The sequence below is a fragment of the Papio anubis genome, chromosome 9 (assembly GCF_008728515.1).
Source record: "Papio anubis isolate 15944 chromosome 9, Panubis1.0, whole genome shotgun sequence".
Taxonomy (NCBI): Eukaryota; Metazoa; Chordata; class Mammalia; order Primates; family Cercopithecidae; genus Papio; species Papio anubis.
The window spans coordinates 27470419-27486102 of NC_044984.1; the positions used below are offsets into that span (position 1 = coordinate 27470419).

The window sequence follows — 15684 nt, forward strand, 5'->3', positions numbered from 1 at the left end:
AGATAGTATAGGAAGACAAGAACTTAAAGGTCATCTAATTCTTCTGCTAAGGTTAGGTTTAAATTGTTAAAGGTCAAAACAAAAGGAAGGATACGTAGTAATTGACAGATGTTGTTCTTTAGATTGAAACAATAGGATTCCTAAAATCTATAAAAGTTGAATCGATAAAAATGCAACAGAAGTTGTGTTTGTTACTTGAGCAGTAACCTGAATGATATATTTGGGATCTCTGTGTTCATTTAGTTTAGAAAAGACTATCCAACACATTGTAATATTTTTATTATATCATGATCTTGAAAAAATGATATAGGTAAAGGTTTTTCATTGTTTTGGAGCATGTAATCAAATTATGTTAAAAAACTTTATGTGGCCTGTCATATTAAAATAAGTTAGCCTGCCTTGCCAGAATCAATTCATCTTATATTTGAGATAAAGTATTTATTTACCATTGAACTCTATAATGTGGAACATATTTATTAATATTTTATATATTAATAAATATAACCTTATGGATCAGAGCCCTAAGATAGGATTTCTGTGCAACTACTATACAATATTATCCACCTTTGCTTTTCTCTGAAATTCTAAATCTATGGCTTTTGTTTTTTAAGTTGTTTTTGAAGTTTTTAGATTTTCTTTGGAAGCTGTCGGAAACAGTTGTTACCAGAATTATTTTCTTTTCAAATTCATTAAACTTTACATATGGAAAGTTATAGTAGATTCTGTCCAGATGATTTCTTGAAGAGAAAAAATGAGTATTTCCATTTCCCAGTGGATTTGGATTATATGGTAGTTTGGGATAAAAAGGCAGAACTATGCAAATATGTAGAACTTACTTTAGATGACTCAAAACAGAGAATTTACTTACCAGGCATCTTAAAGCAAAACAAAGCAATTGTTATTTAGTTGTGGCCAATAGGGTTTAAGACTCTTTATACCCGTTTTTCATGCTCTAAAAGAGCATCTGTGATTCATCTTTTGCATGCTGGGAAGTTAACACAGCTTCTTTATATGTTGACATTTTTGAACTATCTTTTTTTTTTTTTTTTTTTTTTTTTTTGAGACGGAGTCTCGCTCTGTAGCCCAGGCTGGAGTGCAGTGGCCGGATCTCAGCTCACTGCAAGCTCCGCCTCCCGGGTTTACGCCATTCTCCTGCCTCAGCCTTCCCGAGTAGCTGGGACTACAAGCGCCCGCCACCGCGCCCGGCTAGTTTTTTGTATTTTTTAGTAGAGACGGGGTTTCACCGTGTTCGCCAGGATGGTCTCGATCTCCTGACCTCGTGATCCGCCCGTCTCGGCCTCCCAAAGTGCTGGGATTACAGGCTTGAGCCACCGCGCCCGGCCTGACATTTTTGAACTATCTAAATAGATAGATGTGGAATATACTCTAAAGTCAAGAAATATTCTCAAAGAATAGGAGACATCAATTCTGAATTGGAAGTCTTCATGGAATGTGAATGATGGCTTTGAATGTTCTGGTGAAGAGGTTAGGCCTAAATTTTCCGAAGTTCAGGATTGAGGCACCCAGCATTGCCTTAGTTCAAACCACTGCCCAGATTATGTTGAATATTTTGGAGTCTGAATTATTCTTAACATGTGTTTTGTGTAAAACTATTATCCTGAAATTGGTTCAGAGTCTCTTTCAGTGATTCTGAGTTCATAGAAAGTGAACATTTTTAATCCTCCATTTCTCAAACTTACTTAGCTTAAAGGTATTTTTTTTTTATTTTTAATAAGCAGAACACTTGCTGAACAGAAACGGCATTTTGTGAAGCACATTGTAAGAAACACTACTCCGATATGGACCTTAACAATCTGGAAAATAACCGTTTCCTAGGGCTACTGTGGCAATTTACAACAAACTGAGGGGCTTGAAACAAGATAAGTTTATTTTCTCACAATTCTGGGGCTCAGAAGCCCAAAATCAAGATGTCAGTGGAGCCATGCTCTCCAAGGCTCTAAGGAAAAGTCTGTTTCGTCCCTCTGTCTTAGCTTCTGGTGATTCGGCTTCCATCTTCACATAGACCTCTCCTTGGTATCTGTGTCTCTTCTTTTTTTTTTTTTTGAGAGAGAGAGAGGGAGTCTTGCTCTGTAGCCCAGAGCTGGAGTGCAGTGGCGCGATCTCAGCTCACCGCAAGCTCCGCCTCCCGGGTTCATGCCATTCTCCTGCCTCAGCCTCCCGAGCAGCTGGGACTGCAGGCGCCCGCCACTACGCCCGCTAAATTTTTTGTATTTTTAGTAGAGACGGGGTTTCACCTGTTAGCCAGGATGGTCTCGATCTCCTAACCTCGTGATCCTCCCGTCTCGTCCTCCCAAAGTGCTGGGATTACAGGCGTGAGCCACCACGCCCGGCCTCTGTTTCTCTTCTTATCAAGACACTAGTGATTGGATTTAAGGCCTACCCTAATCCGGTAAGAGCCCATCTCAATTTACATCTTAATTACATCAGCCAAAACCCTATTTCCAAATAAGATCACATTCACAAGTGTGGGGGTAGGACTTGAACATATCTTTTTGGGGGACACAATTGAACCCATTACAATAATTATCTGTTGAATCGTATATCCCACTGTTATAAGATCATGTGCTAGCAAGCTTGTGCAACCCGCCTTATTTTCTTGTTTTCATTCTCTTTTGTTTTGCTTTAGGCTTTTAGCAGCTTGAAGCCATGGTTTTCAGTTTCTGTTTCTAGTGATAAGCAGAAAAGAGCAATGAGGAAGGGACTTTACTGGCCCAACCAGAAATAGAAACTAAGAACCCGTGACTGTATTATCTTCCTTGGACATCCCTGAGTGTCCCAGGACTTAGTCCTGTAACCTTTTCTCTTTTATCCACATTCATTCCCTAAATATTTTATCTATGCTTTAAATGTCTTCTATATGCAGATGACTTCCACATTTTTATTTCAAGGCCTGATATCTCCCCTGAACTGCAGACCTTATATCTGATATGCCTAACATGTCTGATAGGTTTTGACAAATTTATCATGTCTAAAACAAAACAGTTTTCCTCTGGCCAACTCACTCCAGCTCTAGTCTATCATATCTCAGGATAGGGAACTATTATTCAAAGAATCACCTTTTATTTCTCTTTTCCTTTCATCTATACTTCCAATCTATCAGCAACTCAAGTTGGCCCTGTCTTAAAATCCTAAACCTGAACTGTTCTTAAACCACTACTAACAGCAGTCTGGTCAAATTTATATCTTTTCCAGACTAAATGTCTGCTAGATGGCTTTTCCTCTTCCACTTTTGCCCCACTACAGTGTGTTTTCCACATAATAACTTGTATGATATTTTTCAAACACAGAGCATGGTCATACTCCTGCTGAAAACTCTCCAGTGTCTTCCCATCAAACTGCAAACCTTTAGGGCCCTTTATGCTCTGGCTTCCATCTACTTCTCTGATCTCCTCCCCTACTAGTCTCCTCGCTAATTTTGCTGCAATCTTAATGGATTTCTTACCAGTTCTTCATCAAACCAAGTCTGAACCCCCCTTTTCGAGTTTTTCCTTGTGATTTCAGCTACCTTGAGAATTTCTTTCCCCATGTTTTTAGATAGCTCCCTTCTTGTCTCTTTTCAAGTCTCTTAATTACCACCTTCTCTAAGTGGTCTTCTCTAGTCACTTTACCCATGAGTGGATTTGCTGAATATCCATCCTAGCTTTTTGGAAAAATGAAATGATTTTTAAGCATTAATTTAAAATATGTAGGAGTGTAAGTTGGAAAAGTAACATTGATAAAGGTAGATGTAACATGTTCATGTTTCTTGGTATATTTTGTTGGTAGAAGCTCAAAACATTGAAAGTGCATTAGTACGTGTATTTGACACATAGACACAGACACACATACACACACACACACATATATATATATATTATTATACTTTAAATTCTAGGGTACATGTGCACAACGCGCAGGTTTATTGCATATGTATACATGTGCCATGTTGGTGTGCTGCAGCCATTAACTCGTCATTTACATTAGGTATATCTCCTAATGCTATCCCTCCCCCCTCCCGCCTCCCTCCATCCCACAACAGGCCCCGGTGTGTGATGTTCCCCCTCCTGTGTCCAAGTGTTCTCTTTGTTCAGTTCCCACCTATGAGTGAGAACATGTGATATTTGGTTTTTTGTCCTTGCAATAGTTTGCTGAGAATGATGGTTTCCAGCTTTGACCATGTCCCTATAAAGGATATGAACTCATCCTTTTTTATGGTTGCATAGTATTCCATGGTGTATATGTGCCATATTTTCTTAATCCAGTCTATCATTGATGGACATTTGGGTTGGTTCCAAGTCTTTGATATCGTGAATAGTGCTGCAGTAAACATATGTGTGCATGTGTCTTTATAGCAGCATGATTTATGATCCTTTGGGTATATACCCTATAAAGGGATTGCTGGATCAAACGGTATTTCTAGTTCTAGATCCTTGAGGAATCGCCACACTGTCTTCCACAATGGTTGAACTAGTTTACAGCCCCACCAACAGTGTAAGAGTGTTCCTGTTTCTCCACATCCTCTCCAGCACATGTTGTTTCCTGACTTTTTAATGATTGCTATTCTAACTGGTGTGAGATGGTATCTCATTGTGGTTTTGATTTGCATTTCTCTGATGGCGAGTAATGATGAGCATTTTTTCATGTGTCGGTTGGCTGAATAAATGTTTGCCTTTGAGACGTGTCTGTTCATATCCTTCGCCCACTTTTTGAGGGGGTTGTTTGTTTTTTTCTTGTAAATTTGTTTGAGTTCTTTGTAGATTCTGGATATTAGCCCTTTGTCAGATAAGTAGCTTGCAAAAAATTTTTCCCATTCTGTAGGTTGCCTGTTCACTCTGATGGTAGTTTCTTTTGCTGTGCAGAAGCTCTTTAGTTTAATTAGATCCCATTTGTCAATTATGACTTTTGTTGCCATTGTTTTTGGTGTTTTAGAGATGAACTCCTTGCCAGTGCCTATGTCCTGAATAGTATTGCCTAGGTTTTCTTCTAGGGTTTTTATGGTTTTAGGTCTAACATTTAAGTCTTTAATCCATCTTGAATTAATTTTTGTAGAAGGTGTAAGGCAGGGATCCAGTTTCAGCTTTCTACATATGGCTAGCCAGTTTTCCCAGCACCATGTATTAAATAGGGAATCATTTCCCCATTTCTTGTTTTTGTCAGATTTGTCAAAGATCAGATGGTTGTAGATGTGTGGTGTTATTTCTGAGGGTTCTGTTCTGTTCCATTGGTCTATATCTCTGTTTTGGTACCAGTACCATGCTGTTTTGGTTACTGTAGCCTTGTAGTATAGTTTGAAGTCCGTTAGCATGATGCCTCCAGCTTTGATCTTTTGGCTTAGGATTGACTTGGCAATGCGGGCTCTTTTTTGGTTCCATATGAACTTTAAAGTAGTTTTTTCCAATTTGGTGAAGAAAGTCATTGGTAGCTTGATGGGGATGGCATTGAATCTGTAAATTACCTTGGGCAATGTGGCCATTTTCATGATATTGATTCTTCGTATCCATGAGCATGGAATATTCTTCCATTTGTTTGTGTCCTCTTTGATTTCCTTGAGCAGTGGTTTGTAGTTCTCCTTGAAGGGGTCCTTCACATCTCTTGTAAATTGGATTCCTAGGTCTTTTATTCTCTTTGAAGCAATTGTGAGTGGGAGTTCACTCATGATTTGGCTCTCTATTTGCCTGTTATTGGTGTACAAGAATGCTTGTGATTTTTGCACATTGATTTTGTATCCTGAGACTTCACTGAAGTTGCTTATCAGCTTAAGGAGACTTTGGGCTGGGATAATGGGGTTTTCTAGATACACAATCATGTCATCTGCAAACAGGGACAATTTGACTTCCTCTTTTCCTAATTGAATACCCTTTATTTCTTTCTCCTGCCTGATTGCCCTGGCCAGAACTTCCAACACTGTTGAATAGGAGTGGAGACAGAGAGCATCCCTGTCTTGTGCCAGTTTTCAAAGGGAATGCTTCCAGTTTTTGCCCATTCAGTATGATATTGGCTGTGGGTTTGTCATAAGTAGCTCTTATTATTTTGAGATACGTCCTATCAATACCTAATTTATTGATAGATTTTAGCATGAAGGGCTGTTGAATTTCGTCAAAGGCCTTTTCTGCATCTATTGAGATAATCATGTGGTTTTTGTCTTTGGTTCTATTTATATGCTGTATTAGGTTTATTGATTTGTGTATGTTGAACCAGCCTTGCATCCCAGGGGTGAAGCCCACTTGATCATGGTGGATAAGCTTTTGGATGTGCTGCTGGATTCAGTATGACAGTATTTTGTTGAGGATTTTTACATCGATGTTCATCAGGGATATCGGTCTAAAATTCTCTTTTTTTGTTGTTGTGTCTCTGCCAGGCTTTGGTGTCAGGATGATGCTGGCCTCATAAAATGAGTTAGGGAGATTTCTCTCTTTTTCTATTGATTGGAATAGTTTCAGAAGGAATAGTACTAGCTCCTCCTTGTACCTCTGGTAGAATTCAGCTGTAAATCCATCTGGTCCTGGACGTTTTTTGTTGGTAAGCTACTAATTATTGCCTCAGTTTCAGAGTCTGTTATTGGTCTATTCAGAAATTCGACTTCTTCCTGGTTTAGTCTTGGGGGGGTGTATATGTCCTGGAATTTATCCATTTCTTCTAGGTTTTCTAGTTTATTTGCGTAGAGTTGTTTATCGTATTCTCCGATGGTAGTTTGTATTTCTGTGGGGTCAGTGGTGATATCCCCTTTATCATTTTTTAATGTGTCTATTTGATTCTTCTTTCTTTTCTTCTTTATTATTCTTGCTAGCGGTCTATCAATTTTGTTGATCTTTTCAAAAAACTAGCTCCTGGATTCATTGAATTTTTTGAAGGGATTTTTGTGTCTCTATCTTCTTCAGTTCTGCTCTGATCTTAGTTATTTCTTGCCTTCTGCTAGCTTTTAAATGTGTTTGCTCTTGCTTCTCTAGTTATTTTAATTGTGATATTAGTGTGTCAATTTTAGATCTTTCCTGCTTTCTCCTGTGGGCATTTAGTGCTATAAATTTCCCTCTACACACTGCTTTAAATGTGTCCCAGAGATTCTGGTATGTTATGTCTTTGTTCTCATTGGTTTCAAAGAACATCTTTATTTCTGCCTTCATTTCGTTATGTACCCAGTAGTCATTCGGGAGCAGGTTCTTCAGTTTCCATGTAGTTGAGCGGTTTTGAGTGAGTTTCTTAATCCTGAGTTCTAGTTTGATTGCACTGTGATCTGAGAGACAGTTTGTTATAATTTCTGTTCTTTTACATTTGCTGAAGAGTGCTTTACTTCAAACTATGTGGTCAATTTTTGAATAAGTGTGATGTGGTGCTTAGAAGAATGTATATTCTGTTGATTTGGGATGGAGAGTTCTGTAGATGTCTATTAGGTCCACTTGGTGCAGAGCTAAGTTCAACTCCTGCATATCCTTGTTAACTTTCTGTCTCATTGATCTGTCTAATATTGACAGTGGGGTGTTAAAGTCTTCCATTATTATTGTATGGGAGTCTACGTCTCTTTGTAGGTCTCTAAGGACTTGCCTTATGAATCTGGGTGCTCCTGTTTTGGGTGAATATATATTCAGGATGGTTAGCTCTTCTTGTTGAATTCATCCCTTTACCATTATGTGATGGCCTTCTTTGTCTCTTGATCTTTGTTGGTTTAAAGTCTGTTTTATCAGAGACCAGGATTGCAACTCCTGCCTTTTTGTTGTTTTCCATTTGCTTGGTAGATCTTCCTCCATCCCTTTATTTTGGGCCCACATGAGATGGGTCTCCTGAATACAGCACACTGATGGATCTTGACTCTTTATCCAATTTGCCAGTCTGTGTCTTTTAATTGGGGCATTTCGCCCATTTATATTTAAAGTTAATATTGTTATGTGTGAATTTGATCCTGTCATTATGATGTTAGCTGGTTATTTTGCTCATTAGTTGATGCAATTTCTTCCTAGCATCGATGGTCTTTACATTTTGGCATGTTTTTGTAGTGGCTGGTACCAGTTGTTCCTTTCCATGTTTAGTTCTTCCTTCACGGTCTCTTGTAAGGCAGGCCTGGTGGTGACAAAATCTCTCAGCATTTGCTTGTCTGTAAAGGATTTTATTTCTCCTTCACTTATGAAAATTAGTTTGGCTGGATATGAAATTCTGGGTTGAAAATTCTTTTAAGAATGTCGAACATTGGCCCACACTCTCTTCTGGCTTGTAGAGTTTCTGCCGAGTGATCCGCTGTTAGTCTGATGGGCTTCCCTTTGTGGGTAACCTGCCCTTTCTCTCTGGCTGCCCTTAACATTTTTTCCTTCATTTCAACTTTGGTGAATCTGACAATTATGTGTCTTGGAGTTGCTCTTCTCGAGGAGTATCTTTGTGGCGTTCTCTGTATTTTCTGAATTTGAATATTGGCCTGCCTTGCTAGGTTGGGGAAGTTCTCCTGGATGATATCCTGCAGAGTGTTTTCCAACTTGGTTCCATTCTCCCCGTCACTTTCAGGTACACCAATCAGATGTAGATTTGGTCTTTTCACATAGTCCCATATTTCTTGGAGGCTTTGTTTATTTCTTTTTACTCTTTTTTTTCTAACCTTCTCTTTTTGTTTCATTTCATTCATTTTTCAATCACTGATACCCTTTCTTCCAGTTGATTGAATCAGCTATTGAAGCTTGTGCATTCGTCAAGTAGTTCTCATGCCATGGTTTTCAGCTCCATCAGGTCATTTAAGGACTTGTCTACCCTGGTTATTCTAGTTAGCCATTCGTCAACTCTTTTTTCAAGGTTTTTAGTTTCTTTGCACTGGGTTCGTAGTTCCTCCTTTAGCTCTGAGAAGTTTGATCGACTGAAGCCTTCTTCTCTCAACTTGTCAAAGTCATTCTCTGTCCAGCATTGTTCCATTGCTGGTAAGGAACTGCATTCCTTTGGAGGGGGAGAGGCGCTCTGATTTTTAGAATTTTCAGCTTTTCTGCTCTGTTTGTTCCCCATCTTTGTAGTTTTATCTACCTTTGGTCTTTGATGATGGTGACGTACAGATGGTGTTTTGGTGTGGATGTCCTTTCATTTTGTTAGTTTTCCTTCTAACAGTCAAGACCCTCAGCTGCAGGTCTTTTGGAGTTTGCTGGAGGTCCACTCCAGGCGCTGTTTGCCTGGGTATCAGCAGCGGAGGCTGCAGAGCAGCAAATATTGCTGAACAGCAAATGTTGCTGCCTGATTGTTCCTTTGGAAGTTTCGTCTCAGAGGGGTACCTGGCCGTTTGTGGTGTCAGTCTGCCTCTACTGGAGGGTGCCTCAACTCCATGCTGGGAGAACCACTACTCTCTTCAATGCTGTCAGACAGGGACATTTATGTCTGCAGAGGTTTCTGCTGCCTTTTGTTTGGCTATGCCCTGCCCCCAGAGGTGGAGTCTACAGAGGCAGGCAGGCCTCCTTGAGCTGCGGTGGGCTCCACCCAGTTTGAGCTTCCTTACCTGCTCAAGCCTCAGCAATGGCGGGCGCCCCTCCGCCAGCCTCACTGCCACCTTCCAGTTCAATCTCAGACTCCTGTGCTAGCAGTGAGCGAGGTGCCGTGGGCATGGGACCCTCCAAGCCAGGCACCGGATATAATCTCCTGATGTGTCATTTGCTAAGACCATTGGAAAAGCGCAGTATTAGGGTGGGAGTGACCGATTTTCCAAGTGTCGTCTGTCACAGCTTTGCTCCCTGATCCCTTGCACTTCCCGGGTGAGGCGATGCCTCGCCCTGCTTCGACTCACACTCGGTGTGCTGCACCCACTGTCCTGCAGCCCTGTCCGACAAGCCCCAGTGAGATGAACCCGGTACCTCAGTTGGAAATGCAGAAATCACCCATCTTCTGTGTCACTCACGCTGGGAGCTGTAAACTGGAGCTGTTCCTATTCGGCCATCTTGGAACCACCCCCACATATATATGTTTCAAAACAATGAATCAGATCTTTCTGGATGTGAATAGTCTTCTTAATAAACAGTCCAATTAAAATAAACCAGATGTGTTTGTAATTGACTTTGAATGTTGCACTTTAGACCAATGTGAATTCACCATCGTATTGCATTTTAATGACTGGCAAATAAAAAGCTAAGGTCAGGAGATGTTTTATGTTTCTTTTACTTTTGCTATGGCATGAAACACTCATGGAAGGGTAAATCTAATACATGAAATGTTAAAAAGACATCCTATTTCCCCCCGCAAGCTTAATAAAATTAAAAATTTTAATACGTAGTATGTTTCTAAAAGGCTTTCAGCAGTTATACCAGCAAACTGAAACCTAGATGTCTATTTCAGAAACAAGAATTTCCAGATTTTTTCAGATATCTGTAAGAGCTAAATATAAATTAAAGCAACAGAAAATGGAAGAGAAAACAAATCGGTTAGAGCTACACTATTATGAAGAGATTTTAAACCCCATATCAAAAATTTGCCACCACTACTCTGGACATAATTTTCATTACTATGTCACAGAATACAAATCTTTGATTCACTTTGAAATGAAAGCCACAAATACAGAACTAAGTCCCATGCCTTAAGGAGCAAAAAAGTTGAATGTTTTGCCAAAATTCTTCTTGCCTCAATAAAGGATAATAAGGTCATGCCTAATAAAACAGTAACTGTTGAAATTCAGGAATTTGCCAAGAACATCAGTTTGATGTATTTGTTTCAAAGAGAAGAATTCAACATCCTTGTAAGAGAAAGGTTATATGTGTTCCATCCCACAGCCATGATCTATTTACCATACCCAAGAAGGACCCACAAAAGTGGAAGCTCAGCTTTGTGATGGCCCAATCTCTATTTCCTTCCTCATACAGTATCAGTATCGCCTTGTTGCATCTTAAAGTATTGTGCTCCTGTTTATTTAAAGAATGCTTACTTTCAGAGCGTTCTGGGGAGGGAGTGTTAAAGATGTGAAGTGAGCCTTGGCAGCTGCCTAAAACCAAAACCTTTATGCCTATCATCATATAGTCAGTAATTCCATAGTGACATCTAATACAAGCAAGAGAAGTGTGTTGTATGTTTAAACAAATCTATCAAACTTTTTTTGTCCATATATATATATATATATATATATATATATATATATCCTCTTAAAACATTACAGAAATACTCATTTTGAATGCACAAATTCAGATTATTGTTACTTAGCAGCCATCAGAGGTTGAATGCTTTTTACACAATGTGAAATTGTGCCATATCCCCTCAAAAGAAAAGTTTCTCATTTATCTAGCTTCTAAAAATTCTAAGATATTAAGTCATATTTGTTTTCAATGTATCTCCTGATTGTTCTGGGAGATTTGTGAAAGATTTTGAATTGTTAAAGCTAGCACGTATATTACCTGTACACAAGTTATGAAGCATAATAGTAAAACAAACACCCATGAAGCCCCCTCTGAACGGAATTATGTATCTCATCCTGCCAGACTTCATCCTCCAAATACAACTCTCCTCAGTTCAGTTTTTATTGCATTGTTTACTTGCCTTAAAAAGGAATGGGTTTTTGCCTACTTGTATGTCTCAAGATAATATACCGCTGAGTTCTGCTTATATTTTGTGCCTATGATAAAAGAGGTATGAGACTATCTGCAGTCTGGTCACTTCCTTCTTAAACTCAGTTTTCTTACAAATGCCCACTAATTTATATACTTCTGAAATATTTTATATTGGCAATATATGATATATTAAGGTTTATTATAAAGCTGTAATAATTAAAATGCATTACATTTGTGTAGAGATAGGTGAATTGTCCAAGGGAACAGGATGGAGAGCCTAAAGACAGGTTCGTGTATATATGGAAAGCTGATTTATAATTAGAGGTAGCATTGCAAACTACATATTCTTTGGCTCAATTTCCTCAGGCTATACTAGCACACGTATACAGAGGTCTGTGTTGAAGGATGTTCATTACAGCCTTAATTATAATAGCCAAATAGTGTGAACAATCTTAATGTCTATGAATAGAATGCTTTAAAATATTAAAATGTCCGTTACATATATTATAACTATAAAATAAAACTATGCAACTGTTTAAAAGAAAAAACAAAAACAGGAGACACTGATCCTCTCATAACACTGCAGTTGGGACTGATAATATACTCTCTGGAAAGCAATTTGACAATATGTATCACAATTTACAATATGCAGATGTGACACTGACAGATTTCAACACCTTGAACATCTTTTGAAGGGTGTGCACTCAGGTTGTAAATGTTATTAGTTGAAAAACAACAAAAAGTTAGAATAAACTTGCCTGCCTGTCAATGGGAGAGTAACTAAATAAATTATGAAATACAGTTAAGCAATTTTTTTTAATGTGATAGGGAAAACTTCCAGTAATGACAGTGTAATAAAGTGATTGTGTGGACCCTCTCAAACTTAATAATTATAAGAATTATAAGATGTGGACCACATATTTTTTAAAACCCATCTTTAAATGCTTAAAAACATCCAAAAGTAGACAGAAATCACTGGAGAATGGACTGAGTATTGATGTATTCTTCTGTACTGTTTAATTTAGACCAAGTGCAAAATAATTTTAGAAGCCGGAAATACTTAGATTTCAATCTGTTTTACATATATTAAAATGAAACTTTTAAAACTATGACTTTAATCTCCCATATATCTTTTAGATTAGGTTAGCATGCTTTGGTTCTTAGCATTAAAAGTACATCTGTCATTTTCCAATAGATTGCCTTGATGATTGGGGTTATGTGTCTTGATTCATTCAATATCAGCAAATATTTACTGCTTGTCTAACATGTGCCAGACCCCACTCTAGATGCTAGGGATAAAGTAGTTAGCAAGACAGATAAGATTTCTGCATACCTGGGACTTACGTTCTAAGATCTCTTTTGTTTAATAGTCTTGTAAGCATAAGGCATGTATTCACCTGAAGTTATCATCCAGTAGAGGAAGAAGGAAAAAAAAACTGTGAGGAGAAATGATAATCAGATATCTTATTTCTGCATATAGAATAGAATCTCTGAATATTGGAATTGAAGGGATCCAGTATAGTTCAATTATTTTACAGGAGCATTTTGCTAAATATAGTGATTCTGTTTGATTAATTCTTAGAATATTTCAGTATTTTAATCATCCAGTTTTTCAGCCATTTTGAGTATAGTAGATTATGGAAGTACAATTTAATAGAGAATTATTGGTTGGGTTTGTCTTTGTGGGGGATGCAGGGACTTGTGAGAAGAATGTCAACTTTTTCATAAGTATGACAAGTATATTATGAAATGGAATTTATTTGTCTTTTAATTCCTCCATTGTTCTGTAACCTATAGGGAATGTGTTTTCCTAGTTTTGTTATTTTTACCCCATGGGCAAATTTTTTAGGGCCAAAAAGTTTGAAGCTTTTCTTCTTGTATTCAATAATCTTTACCATCCAGAGAGTTCTTTATTATATATAATCCAAATGATTTCCCTTACTAACCCTCTTGTTTAGTTTACTATACAAGTTCGCTATTGAAATATTAAAACATCTAATAAAACACCTCTACCTTAGCCGAGGGACAAGAACAAAAATAGTTTCAACAATATCAAATATATATATATATATATATATATATATATATATTTTTTTTTTTTTTTAAGCAGAGTCTCACTCTGTCACCCAGGCTGGAGTTCAGGGGCACAGTCTTGGGTCACTGCAACCTCTGTCTCCTGGGTTCAAGAAATTCTTTTGCCTCCACCTCCTAAGTAGCTGAGATTACAGGTTTGCACCACCATGCACAGCTAATTGTTTTATTTTTAGTAGAGACAGGGTTTCACCATGTTGGCCAGGCTGGTCTGAAACTCCTGACTTCAAATGAACCTCCCACTTCAGCCTCCCAAAGTGCTAGGATTACAGGTGTGAGCCTCCGCACCTGGCCTCAAATGTTTTTTGAAGCATACTTTTCCCCAGAACTTTCTCTAATTTCAGCAAATTGTTTATCTCCTCCACAGGGTTTATTTGTTCCACTAAACCCTATGCATGATGTGATTATGCTGTGTTTCTGTACTATGTATTTATTTTATTACTTGCATCTGTAATATATTTGTGGATGTTTGGTTGCGTATATACATTAAGAACTGGCATTTTAATACTTTTTTATGTTTTCTGAAAGCATTCTCATCAAATGTATGGTATTTCTGTAATAACTGAATAACAACATCAGTTATAAAACCATAATGATTTTATCATCTCATCTTAGATGATTTAGGCCAGAAAGAGTGACTATACTGTCATTCAGTTTAAAGTACTATTTGATTTCCTAAATTGTCTCATCTAGAAAGTTTTTTCTAGTGGGCTTCAGTGACATAATATTCTTTATCCTTCAACTAAGTATTTTTTTTCTCTTTCTCTCTCTTTTTAAAAAATTAAACAGCTCGATCAAGTCATCCGCCAAAGAAGCCTGTCCAGTTTGGAACTGTTCCTCTCCTGTGCACAGAAACAGTTAAGTGCTTTAATAGCTACGGAACCAGTTGACATTGAATAAAAAGAGCACAACAAGCAAACCCACACTGGCATTGGATACATCATATTACACCTTCAAAATACATGCTCTGAATTATAAAGATGTGTTTGTTTTCTTTCCGAATCATGTAGAATTGATTTCCAGTTCAAGGATAAACCAAAACAATATTTAGAATTATCAAGTGATCTAATTTATTTTCTTTTGGTTTCTTCTTTACATTTACTTTTATTTTAGTAGTAGTAGTAGTAGCAGCAACAGAGTATGATACGACCCAAAAGCCATTGTAAAGTGCCACATTATCAAAATTAATTAAGTAAACTTTATAGCCTGTGGTAGTCTATTATATATTATTTTGCAAAAGTAGTAAATATATTATTGTTTCATGATGACTCTTGATGAGATGCTAGAATGTAATCATACATTTATCTTATCTTGAGGATAGAAATAGCATGGATTTCAACATCACCTGTTTATCTGTATAATTGGAAATAAAACACCAATATGATAGAGAATCATTCCGGCATTACCTAACCTCTTTTCTGCAGTTGGATCTATGTATTTTCATTGGTCTACTGAAAACAATACAATTAAAAGCACTAAAGATTATTATATTAATTCAGCTTTGATCTGATATATCACTTAAAGGAGTGTGTGTGATATATGCCTGTTTCCTATTTCTGCTCTTTAAAGGCACTTTGAATCAATGAAACCATTAGTCTGCAAATCAAATTGTGAACTTAATCCCTATTTTTAGGAATTCAGGTTCAAGTACAGGATATATGAAATCTTTTCCCAGTATTTCAGAATGTATTTAATTCACAGGCAGTATACATCAATGTAAAATCATGAATATTTTTAATTCAAAACTAAAATGTCATTAATATGTATGTATGCAAATGTTTTATCTTATTTTCTGAAATGCATCTACTTTCTTGGGCTTTGTACTTTTTTGAGATTTCTCAGTGTAATAAAAAGAGCTCCCAAACTTATTTGGTTGTTACTTTTTGTTTTTTTAATTTCTTTAAAATATATATTTTTTTTTTACAATTTTTCTTTCTCAAGTTGAAATTTTCTGTCGTAGGTAGTTTTATCACACTACTCAAGTATTTTAAGAACAAGATTAGCCTTCCTTATAGACCTGCTTGGCCTTCTAGCCCTGCTAAATTTTAATTGTAGATCCTTAGACAAGCTGTCTAACCAATTTGAGTCTCAGTTTTCTCATTTGTGAGGT

At 37.3% G+C, this 15684-nt stretch overlaps 1 protein-coding gene across 16 annotated transcripts in view; it reads left to right on the forward strand.

Moving 5' to 3' along the window:
* CCDC91 (coiled-coil domain containing 91) overlaps positions 1–15442 on the forward strand; it is a 375497-nt gene extending 360055 nt beyond the window's left edge. For all 16 annotated transcript variants that reach the window (XM_021922136.2, XM_003906161.5, XM_021922143.2 and 13 more), the window contains one exon: positions 14364–15442. In XM_021922136.2, coding sequence (XP_021777828.1) covers positions 14364–14474 — 111 coding nt within the window. In that variant the 3' untranslated portion in view covers positions 14475–15442. The remainder of the gene's footprint in view (positions 1–14363) is intronic.
* The last annotated feature ends 242 nt before the right edge of the window (positions 15443–15684 follow it).